This window comes from Adiantum capillus-veneris, chromosome 8 (genome assembly GCF_014529385.1).
Source record: "Adiantum capillus-veneris isolate H3 chromosome 8, ASM1452938v2, whole genome shotgun sequence".
Lineage (NCBI taxonomy): Eukaryota > Viridiplantae > Streptophyta > Polypodiopsida > Polypodiales > Pteridaceae > Adiantum > Adiantum capillus-veneris.
The window spans coordinates 127,137,052-127,155,031 of record NC_140938.1 but is presented as its reverse complement, the minus strand read 5'-3'; the positions used below and the strand labels follow the sequence as shown (position 1 = coordinate 127,155,031).

The 17,980-nt window shown below is 44.5% G+C and overlaps 1 protein-coding gene across 1 annotated transcript in view; it reads right to left on the bottom strand.

Annotated features, from left to right (window-relative positions):
- Window positions 1-7,029, bottom strand: part of LOC147452935 (ATP-dependent (S)-NAD(P)H-hydrate dehydratase-like) — a 51,385-nt gene extending 44,356 nt beyond the window's left edge. Inside the window, exons 1-2 of the mRNA XM_086518486.1 lie at window positions 6,843-7,029; window positions 6,626-6,702 (exon numbers count right to left, since the gene is read on the bottom strand). Of these exons, the coding sequence (XP_086374612.1) occupies window positions 6,626-6,702; window positions 6,843-6,942 (177 nt within the window). The 5' untranslated portion in view covers window positions 6,943-7,029. The remainder of the gene's footprint in view (window positions 1-6,625; window positions 6,703-6,842) is intronic.
- Window positions 7,030-17,980: the final 10,951 nt, after the last annotated feature.

Sequence of the window (17,980 nt, the reverse complement as noted above, 5' to 3'; positions counted from 1 at the left end):
AACGCTCCCCAGGCATACGCTCCCCAGGCATAGGCCTGCGTCATTCCGAGGTTCAAACAATACCAAAATAGTATTTCTCACTTCTCCACCCGGGAGTAAAATCACCAATCAATGAAACCAGTATTGAAACCAGAGTCAAACATTACAAATCGGCATCAAAACAGGTTCAAAACACATACCATCCATTTCAAACAAGTTCTCAAACAAAATTCAAACTTAAAAAGCAATCTCGACATCGATCGAGCTCGAAAAGTCGCCTGACTTTCCATCCTGAAACCTGCACCAAAAATTAGGGTTAGATTCCTCCCATAAGGTCGTAGCCGACCACAGCATGGTCCATCAACTCTTGGACAGACAGTGTTCCTTGGCGGTGATGGTAGTCCCAAGTCATACAAGACCTCCAAGGTTATCAACAAGAGGCACCTACGGAGAGATGTAAAGAATTTTCAAGTTAGAATCTGCTAGGGTTTCCATGGCAAGCATTTCAGGATACCCCACTCTACCAGAAGTTGCACTCCGAAGGAAGATGTCAGAAACCATATAACTTCGGGCAAAATTTTTCTTGAAAGCTTGCCAAGTACTTGGAGTATGTTGCTTGGTAGCTATCAGCATCTACATGGTACTGTCTCTAAGAAAAAACAGCCGCTCGAAACAAATCTTGGATCCTTCTATTGCAAGTGATCTTAATGGCTTATGCCCTGTAACAGTGTGACATGAAATGTTTCGTGGTTTCGCCCGTTTCGGGGTTTCGAGGTTTTGAAACGTTTTGTTTCAGGGCACAAAAATTATGAAACAGGTTTCGTAGAAATACATTTAAATAAAGATATAAAAATATATATTTATTTATATATGCATACATGCATGTATGGATGTATGGATGTAAGTATGTATCTATGTATGGATGGATGGATAGATTGAAGATTCATGTGTGTGTGTACATACGACTAGTAAACTCGTTTTATTATGTACTCTTATTAGTGTTTATACACATACATATGCATATGTATAAGCACACGTGTATAATAGACATACATACATACATATACATGTGTACATATATACATATATGTACGTATGTATATGTATGTACAATGTGCATAAAAGAGAGGCAATAGTGCAAAGAGAGTACAAAAAAATCTTTTTAAACTATTGAAATTTTAAAAAAATCGCAAATTTTTTTAAAAAAATTGACTTTTTTTTTCGGGCAGTTTCTCGTTTCGTGAGTTTCGCCGAAACGTTTCGTCCGTTTCAGGGTTTCGAGGTTTCATACCTATGAAACGCGTTTTTATGTCACACTCCCCTGTAAGACATTAGCGGTGAAGACGGGAGCGCACCTGATGCGCGATGAAGTAAGGGTGCGAGTGGCTAATGAGTCCGCGGTCGGAGCACGAAGCTAAAATTTCCAATAAGCTCTGGAAGTGCGATCTTGCTCTATCTGCTCTTTGGAAGGACCAGTATGCTTTCAAAAAAGCACACCTAATGCTCTGATACCACTGTCACAAGACGGGCACCACGTGCCAATAGAAAAGAACAGACTGAACAAACTTTTAGCACTTCAATAACAACTAAACTGAAAAAGATAGAGACGACACGTGACACGAAGTGGCGGAATTCCACCCCAGAGAGTATTGGCCCCAACCTTGGCGCCCCTTTCGGTATTTCTTTATATTGCCTCAACACAGTACAAGCCGGTACTCCAGACTCTACACCTTCTCCAGGAAGCATGCCAGCGAATGAGCCCTTAGCACATATTTAAAGGCCCTAGGCCCCAAAAACAGTTTACATTGAAAAGCCTTCAAACTCAAAAGCATCTGGTGCAAAAGCAATGCCAAAAAGCTGCCAACGTAAATCACGGAATTTCCGTACAGCAGTCAGCGCAAAACGCGGAAATCCGTACAGCCTGCCACGTCATCATGTCAGCGCAATTTTCGGAATTTCTGTACAGCTGCCACGTCATCAACTTTACATGAGTGTGTGTGAGTCCTGCTTCATTTTAATCCTTTTATGTCACTGGGGTCCCATTGGATGGGGTCCCCATAAGCTGGTAGAAGTTCTTCTTCTGTTACTTGTTCTTCTTAGGGTTTAGGCCCCTCAACCGGCATCTGTAAGTTGGCTCCATTCCTCAGGTCCTTGACATGTTTGCAGTTTGTGACAAGTTGGACATACCACGTCATAATTTTGTGACAATCTATGATCACGGAGTCTATTGTCTATTGTCTACTGTCACTCTTGGAGCCAGTTGTACTCTTTTGGCATTAAGCTCAGAGCATTCATTGGCTCTTACTGTTGTATCTAATATCATTTGTAATGTCCTTCTATAAATATACATTCCAGTCCCAGTTCTAGTATCACTCTTAGTCTATTGTTTCTATTTCAGTTTAGTCTTTATCTGATCTTGTGTCTGGAGTCAGCTTGCCAGATCTAAACTAACTCACTCTAATAATCCAACCTAGTAGCTGTCAAAAGTGACTAGCTCATTCCACCCTCCACTAGTTGAATTTTCACAGAAATGCGTAGAGTGGGCCTGAGCAAGAGATGGGAAGACCGTTTCACGTTGAGCTTACTAGAGCAGCTGAACGAGGGACTAGAGCAACACCAACTCGCATGCGTTGAGGAACGCTTGAGCCAGCCTCTTACATGGAACCCGTTGATCAGTACACAACAAAGTCACATGGTTGGCAGTAGACCCCATGTCTCATGAGGCCCCATGGCAAAGGGTCCGGTCCGCACCTTGGGAGACTGGTTGCAAATTACAGCACTTGAAGGTTTCAAAGCATCTAGTTGCGCAGCATGAGAGGGATACAAAGCATGTGTCACGACATCATAAAAGCTCTACCAACAGAGTGGCACACACCTCTTGAGACGACAACTCCAAGCTAGATGGGAGCCTTCACTCGCCTTGAGGTCCTCATCGTAGTTAGGGTTTTGCTCATACTCGGGCCTTTGCATGGTCTTTGAGGTTCAGCAAGAGGGTCGCCTCCACAGTGTTACTACTGTGGTACCACAAGTAGCAAAGTGCTGCAGAGTGCTGCTTCCAACGGATTCGAGTTGTGGGCATCAGAGGGAGGACATGTGTGCTTGACCCTGACCAGTCAGATCTTGAGACTCGACATTGGAGGCTATGGGCTTGGGAGAGTCGCCCTCTGTCACGCGCGCAGTGAGACCTTGGGGAGTGGTTTTGGCCGGATCCTTTTGCTTCAGCCGATCACCCAGGGATCCCTGCACGATTGGTGCATCACATATTAGCTGCTCGAAGAGAGGCCCGCCTCCAGCAACAGGTCACTGGCACGAGGTGGGCCTCACAGTTCCTGACAGACTTTTGGGAGAGCTTGTGGGACAGCAGACAGCCAAGGAGTCACCATGTTCCAGTGGCTAATCGCCCATTGAGCGACCGCAGTTGGGAGTCGGCTGGTCTACAGTGGCCATCCGGCGGGCTGTGCCGCTTGTGCCCACCCACATGAGTCACAGAGGCATTGCCTATGGGACTGCCCCATGGCGCAGCAGGTTTGGCTTCGGATTTTACGGCTAATGTCAGCCTTGTCGTCAGCTAGGCAGTGTACTCTTGGGGTGTTGCTGCCTGGTACACCTTGACGAGCACAGCACTTCGTTTTGAGTTGTCTTCAGCTGGCAGGATGATTGAGATACAAGAGGGCTGGCCTACACTCTAGCCTGCCACAAAGCTTATGCCGTGAAGCAGTGATAGAGAGCTATGTTGGGAGCTTATCTATAGCCTGACGCTTTGGTTCATTTGGAGAGTCCACTGCTTCCACATCTTCAAGGCCTGCCCCGTTCCACTGGTGGAGACTATAGGAGATATTTGGCTGCAATTGATCCATACACTTCGAGGACACTTCGAGAGGCTGTAGAGTCCAAAGGTATGCGGGAGCGCCGCAAGGCATTCCTACGACTTTGGCGTCCAGGACCTTTCTACACCATGGTCCATGGGGCTCCTAAATGGCACCACCGGCCACCTATGAATTGTTTTCTCCTCCCATATCCTGATTTAGCCGTATTTGTACCTATCTCATTTTTTCATTGGGAGAGTCTCCCCTCGTGTTGATGTAGGCCCCTCTTGTCCGGGCACTATGTAGCCCGCTGGGCAGTGTTATTAACAATAGAAGGATCTTTTTCTTGGAAAAAAGCAACTCTTAAGTTTTCTTCCCGTTTCCAACCACAGATAGATGGTCAATCAGAAGTCACCAACTGCATAGTTTTGGACTTGCTTCGATGTTATGTATCAGATCACAAAGGTGAATAGGAAAGGTATCTTCCATTGGTGGAATTCGCGTACAGCACAATACATTCTACCACACGTAAAGCTTCTTTTGAAATAGTAGTAGGAGGGAAGAAAATCCCACCTATTTATTGTACAAATGATAAAATATTCCAAGGTGATCACTTCGTGGAGGATTTAGCTTCTTCCTATGCTAACGGCAGAGTCGTTCTTGAAGGCAGCAGATGAACATTGAAGAAAAATGGCATTTAAAGAAGGTGATTCGGTCCTTCTCCGTTTTGAGAAGGCTTGACTCCATAAAATGCACGGCAAAGAGAAGCTTTACCCAAAGCTTAGCATGAGGTCTTATGGACCTTTTCAGATCTTCGAAAAGATCAATGATGTCTCTTTTCATTTGCAACGACCTCCTCAATGGAGAATCCACAACGCTTTTCATGTCGGCCTTTTTCGTCCTTTCCAAGTGTCACAAACTACTGACGTGTCAAGCCACTTAAGAACGGAGCCAACCTGCAAATCCCAACCGAGGAGCCTAAACCCTAAGAAGAAGTAGCAGCAGAAGTTTACCAACTTACAGAGCCTTGCCAAGTGGCCTACTTTTAAAGAAGAGTTCCCACCTACTTTTGAGACCCCGTCCGATGGGGCTCAAGGGACCTAAAGACATTAAATAAAGCAGGACCAACACACACACACAAAAGACTCTTGCGTAGAAGATGATGACGTGGCAGTTGTACGGCACTTCTAGATTTTGTGCCGACATGATGACGTGGTAGCAGTGCGGATTTCCGCGTTTTGCGCTAGCAGGTGTTGACGTAGCAGTGTATGGAGTCCCTTGTTTTGCGTTCGCAGCTTTTGGGCAAGATGCTTTTGAGTTTATAGCTTTTCATGTAAACTACTTTTGAGAGGCCAAGGGCCTTTAAATATGAGCCAAAGGTTCATTCTCTCGCATACTCTCGTAGAGATGCAGAGGATGGAGTACCGGCGTTGTACTGAGTTCAAGCAATATAGAGAACTACCGAAAGGGGCACCGTGTTTTGGGGCCAGTGCTCTCTTGGGGCCACTCCCTCCCCGTCTCATGTGTCGTGCATCTCGTTCACTTCAGTTGTTATTTGAAGTGCTTAAAGTTGTTCAGTCTGTTCTTTTCTGTTGGCACGTGGTGCTCGTCCCCGTTACACCAAGGGGAGATACCCGAGACATGATTGATAATCAACCCGAAGTTGAAGAAATGGAGGAATAGCCTAAAAAATGGAAGACATCCTTCAGCACATGAGGGACCCAAAAGCAACTTGTTCCAAAAGCATCTGATACCAAAAACCTGGCACAAAAAGCACCTGCCACGCAAAAACAGTCCCAGAACTGATCGTACAGATCTGCCACGTCATCAGCCAACGCAATTTACAGACCTGCCTCCCCTGTCATCACTGCGCAGAGTCTGGGTCCTGCTTTCATTATTGCCCAATTCTTCACTTCAGTGGCCCTAAAGGACGCCAGGTTATGCCAAGTCATAAACTTGTGACAATGGTAGCGCACAGAGGGACTACAATAGGGTTCTTGCTAGCATATGGTGGACACTCCTCGGCTTGCCCTCCGTGTGGACATCCTCAAGAAACTACCCTCTCACCCAACAGATTTGGCTCAGGATACTTTGAGTGATGGCATCCCACTTGCCAAAAATGACTCTCACTTAGAGGCAGTTGCATGGTCAGCATGTTCAGGGCCTGCCCTTAGATATGAGATAGAGCAGGACAACCTTGGGATTTGGCTCGTGGCGTTGACATCAACAGTGCCCGATGCTTTACTTCTGGGAGCTGATCAGTAGCCTTGGCCAGTGGTTTGTATGGCGGCCCCACGGCTTTATAGTACTCGAGGGGAAACCCAAGCCTCCAGTAGTGAGAGTGCGTGCTAGCAGGGAGAGTGCATGTTTTTTTGTTGCAGCTAATGGACACGCTCTAAGGCCACCATGACAAGATTCAGGGCAGCTCTGACAATACAGATAAACACCGTTAGGCTTTCATGGAGCTGTTGCAGCCACGGCCGTTCTTGACGATGGGCCAGGGCATTCAGTGGCATTACCATCCACCTCCGTGGCTCTCCTCTCCTCCCATTTCTAAGCCATTGTATATTTTATTTGTTCCTCATGAGAGAGTCTCCCTTCCTTATTCTTGTACCATGTACCCTCTTGATAGGGGAGTTGTAGCCCACTGGGTAGTTTCAAAAGGATCTTTGACACAAAAGAAAAACAATAGTGCAATATCCTTAGACTATATGAACATAGCTCAACACCATACAATGTGGCAATAACAAGTAATACCTCTTAACTCTCTATCGCACGCACCTGCATATTGGGCTGGAGTTTCAACTTTGTTTACAATGTGGATACAGCTGAGTGATTACCACTTTTAATGCAGAAATAGCTGAAAAGTAAGGGGCTCCTGTATACTCTCTGCAACCTCCAACAACTGCAACCTTCCCTAAAGAAAAATAAATGTTAGACACACGGTTACTTAAATGTGACATTGGTATTCTGCCCACAGCATCTAACTGTGCATGCAAGCTTCCTAAAAGAAAGCCCCATAGGCCAACGTCCATATTGAGCAATTAGGTACCATACCAGCTTGGCCCTTGTAACGTGATGCAGAAAGGGGAGGAACCACAGCACGCAGGGCCGGTAAAATCACATCAAGTTTTGAGCTCGCCATGTCCAATTTCATCGGCCCGAACTTTGGAACGTTGTATTAGTACAATGTTTCAAACCAGCCACAAATCAAGGTTGAGAGAGAGAGAAGAAGAAGAAGAAGAAGAGAAATTTTAACGTCGTGGGAAACTATCCCAAGGTCTAACAAGAGGGAAATGGCATAACCAATCTACCACACTTGGGTTGAGAGAGAGAGAGAGAGAGAGAGAGACTATAACAAGCTCTAAATATAGAGAGATAAGGAAGAATAGATGCAGGAGAAACACACGCACAACTACATGAAACTGCTTTCATACATCTCCTTAGTTGACCCCTCATATATTTACCGAGTGGAATCTCTCGTGATCTCTTTGGATAATCATCTATCTATTTGTCAATGTGATTAATAACTCATTAACCGTATCCCTCTTGATGTTTGGTCTCTCTCTTCCTCCCTCTCTAGTAGGTCATTTTTGGTAGGCTATTTTGCCGGTTTTTAATGGGTGAAAATGTAAGTTGCTCTTCACAATGTGCACTAAACTACTCACAAAAGTTAAAAGGTCTTCAAAATTTGATGGGTAATGTGTTTTGCAAAAAAACAACCTTGCTCTTTGTATGCACCAATGAGACTATGTGTATCATATGTCAGCCAAAAGGTTGATACGCCACAACTAGCATAGATTTGAATTGCTTTGCAACAAGTTAAGGGTTCCTTGTTGTGCAACACGGATTTCTTTGTCGTGTTGTTTCACCCACAATCTTATGTGCATAATGACATGCATCAGAGGCAATTGGATATACAATGCCTTCCTTCGGGCAATCTAAAAATGGCCTAAGTATAGCAGTTCTTGGATAATTGTGCCTATAGTAAAACTTAACCCCTTCCAAGCATCATCTACAATGTATTTTCCTAGTGTATGGCTTCTATATGGACATGATGTCATTTGTAAAGGTAGGGTAGAAAAGGGGCTTTACTATTTCTGTTGATATTAGGAGAGACCGTGAACTTGCAAACACTATTTGATTACCTAATTAAGTGGGGTTTCAGCTTTGCCTCTGCAAAAGCACTAACACACAGAAGACATTGTACACCTACTCTCTCTCTCTCTCTCTCTCTCTCTCTCTCTCTCTCTCTCTCTCTCTCTCTCTCTCTCTCTCTCTCTCTCTCTCTCTCTCTCTCTCTCTCTCTCTCTCTCTCTGTGTGTGTGTGTGTGTGTGTGTGAACCCTCACGGACACCCTATCACCTACAACGGACGTCGTATTATTTATTTGGTAGAGTCAGGGACCGGGCTTGTCGTTCCAATAGGCGTGTAGGTGATCGCCGATGAGAGGCGCATCGCTTACCTTATTTTTACAGCAGTTGTGCAATGATCGGCCACTGTGGGCACCCATGTGTGAACAGGCTAAACTCTTATAAAAGGTCCATTTGACCTAAAAATCCTCATTCTCTGAGGTGTAAGCTAAGAAGTGCTCTTGCTCCATCTATGTCTCCTTCTCCTTCTTGTGTGTGTGTGTTTGTATGCTAGAGAGAGAGAGAGAGAGAGAGAGAGAGAGAGAGAGAGAGAGTGTGTGATCGAGCATTGCAGCGACATCGACGGCGGCGAGGCGGTAGAGCACGGCATCGGCGGCATCTCCTTCTTCTTCGGAACACAGGATCCTTCACGACGGCAGCATTGAGAGGTGAGTGACACACCATTATTCTTTGAGCTTGCTAGGATTCTCTAGCTGTGTGTTTGCAGCCTTTCGAGGCTCGCACGCAGTGCACAGGCAAGTTCCCAGCCTTAGAGACGTACAACAAAGCGTACATTTTTTACGCCGCTGCCGGGGACAGCCTTGCTTGAGGAGCACTCAATGCTACCTCTGGAAGTTTTTCTTCCATCTGTTTTCTGTTTATTGTTGAGTTCTGTGAGAACTGTTTAGTGACTATGAAGGGCAGATTAGCATGTTTTTGGCAAATTTTGTTAGTAACTATAAGCTCTGTTAGTGTTGCATTGTACTAGTTTTTGTTAGTTTTGCAAGATCTATATTGTGCAAGTGTTAGTAGAGCTATTAGTGAGTGTAGACAATGAGAAGTAGAGTAGACAGCGAGAAGGAGAGATAATTGTGTGAGTGTGCAATTCTATGTTAGACAATTAATTAATTGTTAATTAGTTGCAAAGAAGTTAGACAGAGCTCCTAGGAGCTGATGTGTGCATGTGGGAGCTCGCCGTCCACACGGCCATATTATCCTCACAAAAAGTTTTTGTTGAAAAAAAAAGTTTAAAAAAAAAGCTCGCGATATTTGGGACTAAAAAGAAATTCGAAAATTAAATTTTAAAAAATATCATTCTAAAAGAAAGGGATCGGATTCTTTCCCCAAGCCCAAGCCCAAGCCCAAGCCCAAGCCCAGGCCTCAGTTCTCTATCTTATGATATACTACTCACACTACCTTATATATAAAGACTAGGATCTCAAGTGAAGGGAGGGCATGTGGAACAAGTTCCTCAAGTCCTCCACCATCACCTTCACTCTCACCCTTTGGACTTACTAATTCTAGCCCTCTCTCCACCTAGGAAAATACTAGTTTTAGGATTATGAGGGTTGTACGTAACCGAATCGCTGACTGTAAAGCACGGCCCGTTCCTCTAGCCAAGACGCTCATTTTGAGCTATCATACGCCATATTCCATGGCTCAATTAAAAAAAGAGACCAAAAATCCAAAAATATAAAAAATTTGGATTGTAAACACCTAAAAAACTAGGTGAGCGGCCTTCACGAGCACTCATCAACACTTCTAGAGTGTTGAGGTCACATGCACCTACGCTCTTATCGTGTGCTAGAGGACGACCATATCAAGAGTGTCTCTGTTTATGCGGGCACTCATTTTCCTTTACCTTAGGCTCTAGGCTCTCAGTGGGAACCCAAGGTAGTACCACTCAGGACCCGCATATTATGTCTAGTGACTCTTCCTTTGACTACGACATCATGGAGGGTTACCCAATGCCTAATCCTGATAGCTCAAGCCAAGACATGCATGCCATGGGCCCATGGTCTAGGCCGAGCGTGCTTAGCCGCTTGAAGGAAACCTTTAGTAGAGTCACTCGCCTCGAACATGGAGCTAACGATGTGAATGAGGGGGGTGGGGAAGTAAATAAACCATTCATGACCAACGTAGACCCCATGCTACTAGAGAGTGTGCACGTTAATACTCCATTCACTGCACCCCCTGACTCTTCAGAGCTATTCCCCTCTGAGGTTATATTACCTGATGGTAGAAGCCTTGCCGAAGTGCAAGAGGTTGAGCGATATATCATTGTGGCTAGGGAAAAGTAAATCGAGAGCTTACGCAAGGCGGAGCAACAAAGAGAGTTAAAAGCGAAAGCCCCTATGTCAATATCCTTGCTAGGAGATCAATCGAGTGCTCCTGAATTATCGACCACTAAGGGTCAACCCATAGAGACCCACATTGCATCTAGTTCAAAGGACACCCCTAGCACCTCAATCCTAGATGGAGCGTTCCTACATGAGAACTAGGAGTACGAACTATAAATGGAAACTATAACCGACCTATACTCAGGTCACACATATCACGTGGGTTAACAACGGGTGCTACTAGTGTAGAGGATCAACAACAAAGAGTTTGTGAGGTCATCCATAGGGTTATTGAGCTAGAGAGACAGAACAAGGGGATCCACATACCTTCAACGGGTCTCGTGAGATTCTTGGATATAGGGAAGGCTAAACAACCAACCTTATCGCAAATGGAGACTCCCTCGTTAAGTCCGATGGATCCTCCATATGTTGTTTTGCCAGGGGTCTCAGTGCAATTTGAGCCCACAAGTGATAGCTTTACCTTTCCAAGTCTAGTTCATCTTTTCCTTTATGACACCACGGCTACCATGCCTACCCCAATGATGGGCATGCCGAGAAACACGCCATGAACCTCATTTGTTAGTAAAGCACCGCTACATGGTAGCTTAATGCCTGCAACAGTACCTACAAGTGTGTACCAATTGTATACACCTATAGGTCCTCGTACTCATGTACTACCTACCCCTCCCATTGTTTCAACAACCTATGCTCCACAACCACAACACCCAAGCTCTTATTTCAATGGGACCATACCAGCTAGCATTAGCATGTGACATCCGACGTCTGCTATGCCTAGGGCCACACATATGAACTTTGGGCCACCACATAGCACAACATCGTACCAAACGTGGAACCCAAGGGCTTCCTATGCACCAAGCCCAATGCCAATACCTACTCCACATATAGTCTCTGGACACGTCTATGGAGCACCTTCAGCCACGGTGCCTACTCACTTAGGTGACTTGGCAACATTTGCTCAAGCTATCAATCAATCTATTGCTGAGAATATGCGTCACACGCCTGATAGAGAGCCTAGAAGTAAGGCACTACAAATAGCCAAGCTCACACAAAAATTTTGTCGATACGGGGATGTGAGAAAGCATATCAAAGTGTTTGAACAAATATGCGATTCTCTAGGAGAACACAATGACATGCATAAGAGTAATGCTTTAAGCCTAACCTTAAGTCGGAAGGCTAGGGATTGGTATATAACCCTAACGGTGGAAGAAAAAACGATTTACCCTACTCTTAGGAGACTATTCTTGAAAGAATACATATGAGAGGGAGTGCTTTGGGGTGTAGCCTCTCAGCTCCAGAAAGCCCAACGAGAGGAAGGAGAGTCGGTGAGAGACTTTATTAGTCGCTTGAAGCATTTGAATTCTCGTTGTAATCCAAATGAGTGCTTCAATAATAATCAATTGCTTGATAGATTCATTAGGGGATTATGACATGAGGATATCTACAATGGCCTAGTCATTAGAGGTATCACCACTTGGGAAGCAATCACCACCAATGAGATCCAATTGGAGGATAATTTAATGATTCAAGGAGAAAGAGTGTCTGTTGAGCCTAAATCTACCAGCTCGCAAGCATCGTGGCATCATCCAATGACCCTAAAGCCTATTGCTAAGGAGTCAAAGATATCTGAGATGACTTTAGCAGATCTCACCAAGGCCATTCAAGAGAGTCTTAGAGACAATCGTGCTCCGCAAAACAATCATATGTAAAGGGAGCAACAATGGTGCTCAGTATGCTATGGTCCGCATAGTACCAGTGAATGCTCTACTTTTAGAGTAAAATTCAATGGGAATTGCAATGCCTATGGGAGGTATGGTCATCAAGCTAAGGATTGCATAGTATTTAAGCGCGTGATGGCCAATAGACCAGCCTTAGCATGGACAGACACACCTCGAGTGCCTGCATTGATGCTGGCCCCACCTCTTGAACAAACGTCACAACACATGGTCCCTAGGGCCCAAAATGTTGTTCAAACAACACCCTTACCACCTCCAGTGCTAGGACCGCAACCACCACATTCGAGAATCATTCTGTGAATCAAGTGACTTGTGAGTCATCTATTGCTTGTTTGGAAGGCTATGAGGAAGATATAGACCCTAATATTGCCTAGGGGATTGATGCGCTTGAAGAAAGTCCACAATATTACATGGAGGACTATTAGGGACAAGTCAAACCTGTCTATCAAGTAGTTGCTCTTACTACAAGAGGCCAAAATATCAATTACACTGCCAAGAGACCACGTAGGGGGTGGGTGCCGTAAAGCATTAGAATTTTTTTAAAATAAAAAATAAAAAATTGCAACTTACTCTGAGCGATGGCGCTTCGGGCAGAGCCGTCGAGAGGGAGAAAGAGAGAGAGAGTCGTCATCGTTGCTTGAAGGCATCTGCCACTGTGATGTGTTTTCCTTAGCTCCCCCTCTCTACTGAGCCTGCATGCACACCGTTTGGTGCCGGCCAAAAACCCACCTTCCTCCCCCCTTAGGGTTGCTGCCCACACTACGGCTTTGGCTTGTAGAGAATGCCTCAGCCCTTGGAGACCATGCCCACGTCTTCAGCTTCGTCGCTTAGTAGGCGGCCATGCTCGCCTCCAATCTCTTAGTTTTGCATGAGCATGTAAGAGTGGCTTCGAAGCGAGAGAGAGGCCATGCCTCATACTGAATTCGAAAGAGAGAGAGAGAGACCTAAAGAGAGAGAGTCCTTCCCCATCCTCCATAGATCTCCCCTCCCTTGAGCTCTAATACCAGTGAAATACCATAGGGAGATAGACATGCCAATAACCACCCAACCATACCCATATATAGGCCCTTGGCCTCTGGCTCTTAGCAATATATATAGCCCATGTACCGCATGTGTATCCGTTGTGAGCGGGATGAAAAAACACACAACGCCTCTATAATGACCCGACACACACTCTTGGGATGATACACACACACACACACACACTATGGGGCACCACTCGGCTTACACAACCCACCTAGCCAAGACAGGAAACACACCGATGGAGTGAGAGGAGAGAGACTACCCATTTATCCACTCCACACAGGATGATATACACACACACACACACCCGAAAAAACTCAGCTCAAAAGAGGAGAATTTTTTATGTTTAGATACAATTGAGCTTGGGCCAACACCAATGGGGCAAATAGCTCACACAATATCGGTAAAATATGCCAGATACAATCACAAATTGGAGTAGAAGCTTCGCTCATAGGAGAAACTTACACAGCCAAAATAGCAAAAAAATAGTGAGGAATTTGGCAAAATAGACAGCGCCATCGCATTCGGAACGGCCCAAAACCCCAGTCTACAATGTCAAAGTGCTCACATCCGACCTCGAATGAGCAGTTTATGGCCAAAACAGGCTCCAAAAACAGCAAAAACACAGTTGCGGTTGTTCCTCCTCTTCTCTCCATGTTTTTTCTGGTCTTCTCTCAGTTTTTTTGGTTCCCACACTTAGCTTTATTAGTTGGGCACCTTTGGCCTTTTAGTTGACCTCAAACGGACCCCGAACAGGCTAAAAAGTGGCCTTGTAGTGAATAGTTGTCACAAATTGGAGTAGAAGCTTCGCTCATAGGAGAAACTTACACAACCAAAAATGCAAAAAAATAGTGAGGAATTTGGCAAAATAGGCAGCGCCATCGCATTCGGAACGGCCCAAAACCCCAGTCTACAATGTCAAAGCAGTTTATGGCCAAAACAGGCTCCAAAAACAGCAAAAACACAGTTGCGGTTGTTCCTCCTCTTCTCTCCATGTTTTTTCTGGTCTTCTCTCAGTTTTTTTGGTTCCCACACTTAGCTTTATTAGTTGGGCACCTTTGGCCTTTTAGTTGACCTCAAACGGACCCCGAACAGGCTAAAAAGTGGCCTTGTAGTGAATAGTTGTCACCCTGCTGCATCCATCCGCACACCTGGCACTCAACTTTTTCCAGTAATTCATCCCACAACCACGTGAAGTGGCCCCCAAATATAGTCCTCATGATAACATTTTTGCATAATTATCACAAGAAAACACCCACGTTGTGTCCGTACTTATCCACGTGCAAATATTGACCGGCCATTTGACCTCCTGACGCCACTAGATGCCATTTGACGCACCTGCTTACCTCATGTCGTTGGCCCGCGGATAGCTTCCTTGAGAAGTTTTACACGCTATCAACTCCTCATTATTATAGAAAAAACACACTGGTAACGGTGATAGTGAAAATCGATGCACTATGTACATGTCCTACATGTACACATGTGGGCCCCACGTAGCCACCTGGCTCTGGAAAATGGGCAATCCTTTATTTGATGCACCATGCTTGTGTATATACATATGAACAATATCTTGCTCCAAAAAACTCTTGACATAATTTGCCCATCCCCTAGCCTGCTAGATCATTCATGATCAGCAACAGCAAAAAGAGATATGAGACTCGCCGCGTCACAAGTCTCCTCATCCCTCACATATATTACTTGCTCCACAGACAGCTCATCTTGCTCCACCATCATTAACCTAGCATGATATAATTTAAGACGCAATCCATTTACCCTTGACTTATGTAGGTTTCCATCCAGGTTAGCCAGCTGATATGTACCATTTGGGAAACACTCCACTACTTTAAAAGGGCCTTCCCACTTACTTGAAACTTCTTTTGGAAGGTGTTGTCCAGCTTACTCTTGTATCGTAAAACCAAGTCATGCTTCTTGATACCCTTACTTTTGACCTTTTCATTTATCTTTGCTAAAGCCTTATCCTGCATCTGTCCATAATGTTCCAATGTACTCATCCTATCCAGCTGAACCTCTTGTAACTGTAAGAGCCTCTCTTTGAATGCATCACTAGGCGGCCCAAGAAACTTCTCTAACATCTTTAGTGCAGGCAACTCTACCTCCACAGGCAATAGTGCTTCCTTTCCATATACCAGATGAAATGGGGTAAACCTTGTACCTGTCTTTACCGAAGTACGGTAAGCCCATAATGCACTAGGCAACTCCAAATCCCAATTCTTTCCTTGGTGCTCTGTCACTTTTGAAAGAATTTGTACCAACTCACCATTGAATCTTTCATTTAAACCATTACACTGCGGGTAATAAGGAGTGGTATGATGGTGCCTAATCTTTATCTTTGCGCGTAAAAAGTCTAGTAGTTTAGCTCTAAATCCTAGCCCCTTGTCCGAAAGAAGTTCCAGTGGCACCCCAAACTTGCAACATATTTCATCATACACAAAGTTTGCCACATCCTTTGCAGTGATCTGTTTTACTGTTATAGCCTCTGCCCATCTAGAGAGATAGTCCACTGCAGTCAAAATATAGCTTTTGCCCCTGCTTGTGATAGGTAACGGGCCTATTGCATCAATCCCCCACTTTTCAAACACATCAAACGACATAATGGTTTTTTGTAACTCTGGCTTCAACACTCTCTTCCCAAATGCTTGACACCTATTGCAAGACCTACACGAATGGTGAACATCCTTGTGCAAACTAGGCCATACATACCCCTCTTGCAAGATCTTATGCAAGGTGATCTTTAAAGCAAAATGTTCGCCACATGCACCTTTATGATTCTCTTCCAACACTCTATAAATCTCCTCCCGCCAAGGTACATGTCTCAACACAAGATCAGCCCCTTTCATGTATAAGACATCACCAATCAATTTGTACCTGGATGCTCTACGCACAAAACCATACTTCTTAGACTTCTGAATGTCCTTCAGAATGATTCCTGTTAGCAAAAACTCCTCTTCTTGAGCCAAACTTTCCCGGCCATGATAAAGCGGTAAATTGGTCCTCAACACAAATAGCTCCCCAATCATGCTTTGAGCTGCTTCATGTGCCTCTCCATGCTTCAAACTTTTTTAACAAGCTAATTCTGAAACACATTTCCTTCAATGAGGTGTTCTTGATCTTCCACACACCCAACACTTGCTTCACAACTAACAAGGCATCACCTTTTATGCTCAACCTTCTAATTCCATGCTTCAAACAAATGTGTAATCCGGCTTCCAACGTAGCATATTCAGCCTCATTGTTACTATGCGCATCCAACTTGAACCCTCTCTTGCATACTAGCTTCCCCTATGGATCATAAAGTGCTATACCCCCTGAAGCTGCATCATGGCTTTTTCTGTATGAGCCATCAAAAAACAACACATGTGCATCACTGATCTGTGGCACTTCTTCAACTACCTTTCTCACCACCTCTTCCTTAACAAGAAGGGGATTCTCCTTGTAGGTCAACAAATTGGCTAGGGTAGCTCTTGTACTGTCTTCCACTAGAAAAGAGAACTCAAACTCTTGTAGCTCAATTACACATTTCTTGACCACATTTGACATGTTAGTGCCATTAATTAACTATGGCAAAAAGGCATTACTCGTCAAGAAAACAAAAGGTCGTGGTAGCAAGTAATGATGAAATCATCGACAAGCAAATATTACACTGGCCATCACTAGCTCTACTTCTGAGAACTTTCTCTCAACTACCAACTTCACTTGGCTTGCACAATACACTGGCCTCATATAATGGCTGCCCTTCCCCTTTTGCAATAGCATGGCTCCAATGGCATCATCCCCTACTGATGGATTTACATAAAACAGTTGCTCCCAATCAAGAGCCTACATGGCTGACAACCCCCCTAACACCTCTTTCACCTCTTGAAACACTTCTTCACACTTGTCATCCCATTGCAATGGATCATGCTTTGCCACTTTTTGTAATGGATAAAGGAGCTGTGAAGACAAAGGAATAAACCGCGCCATGTACTTCACTTTGTGTATAAAGGTTGCCAATTGCTTTGGTGATGGAAGAAGAATAATAGACTTAACCTTGTCTGGCTCAGCCTCAATGCCATTTTCTGACACCATGTGGCCCAATAACTTCACCCTTGGCTGTGCTAGATGACATTTCTTTGGATTTAGTTGTCCTCCAAACTCATGATATCGAGCTAATACCATCTTCAACTTCTCATGGTGTTCAACCCTACTGCTATAGACACAGAAGTCGTCCATAAAAGCTTTAACACAACTACCAATGAATGGTTCCAATACCCAATTTGCTCTCTTTTGATAGAAGGAAGGTCCATTTGACAACCCAAATGGCAATATCGTGTAGCAATAGCAGCCCCATGGCGTAATGAAAGTTGTCTTTGTTCGGTCTTTAAGAGCAATCTTCAACTGAAAATAGCCTGAAAAACCATCACACAGGTTGTACCTCTCATAACCTGCCATTGAATCCAAGATCTGATCGATGAATGGAAGAGGATATGGGTTCTTCTTAGTGGCTGCATTTAAGGGTTTAAAATCTACACAAATCCTCCACTATCCATCCTTCTTTGGACTGACTACTACTGAACTCACCCATTCTGTGGTTTCCAATGGGACTATGAACCCTACCTTCAATAACTTGTCCACCTCTTCCCGCAAGGCTTCCATCTTCTCTTGACCCATCCTTCTTAGCCTTTGCCGCACTGGCTTAGCACCTTCCTTCAGTTCTATATGCATCTCTTCTCCCTTAAACCCTCTAATCTCTTCATATGAATTAATGAACAAATCAGGAAAACTAGCCAACATGTGCAAATATATCTCCTTCTCCATAGCTGAGAGGTCTCCACTGATCATTTGTGTCATCAATTCCTGCTTCTTTGACAATTCAACCTTGGTTTGCATCAGCCCTTCAATCACTTCATAAGGCCCTTCACTTTTATCTTCAACCTCATTTGCAAATG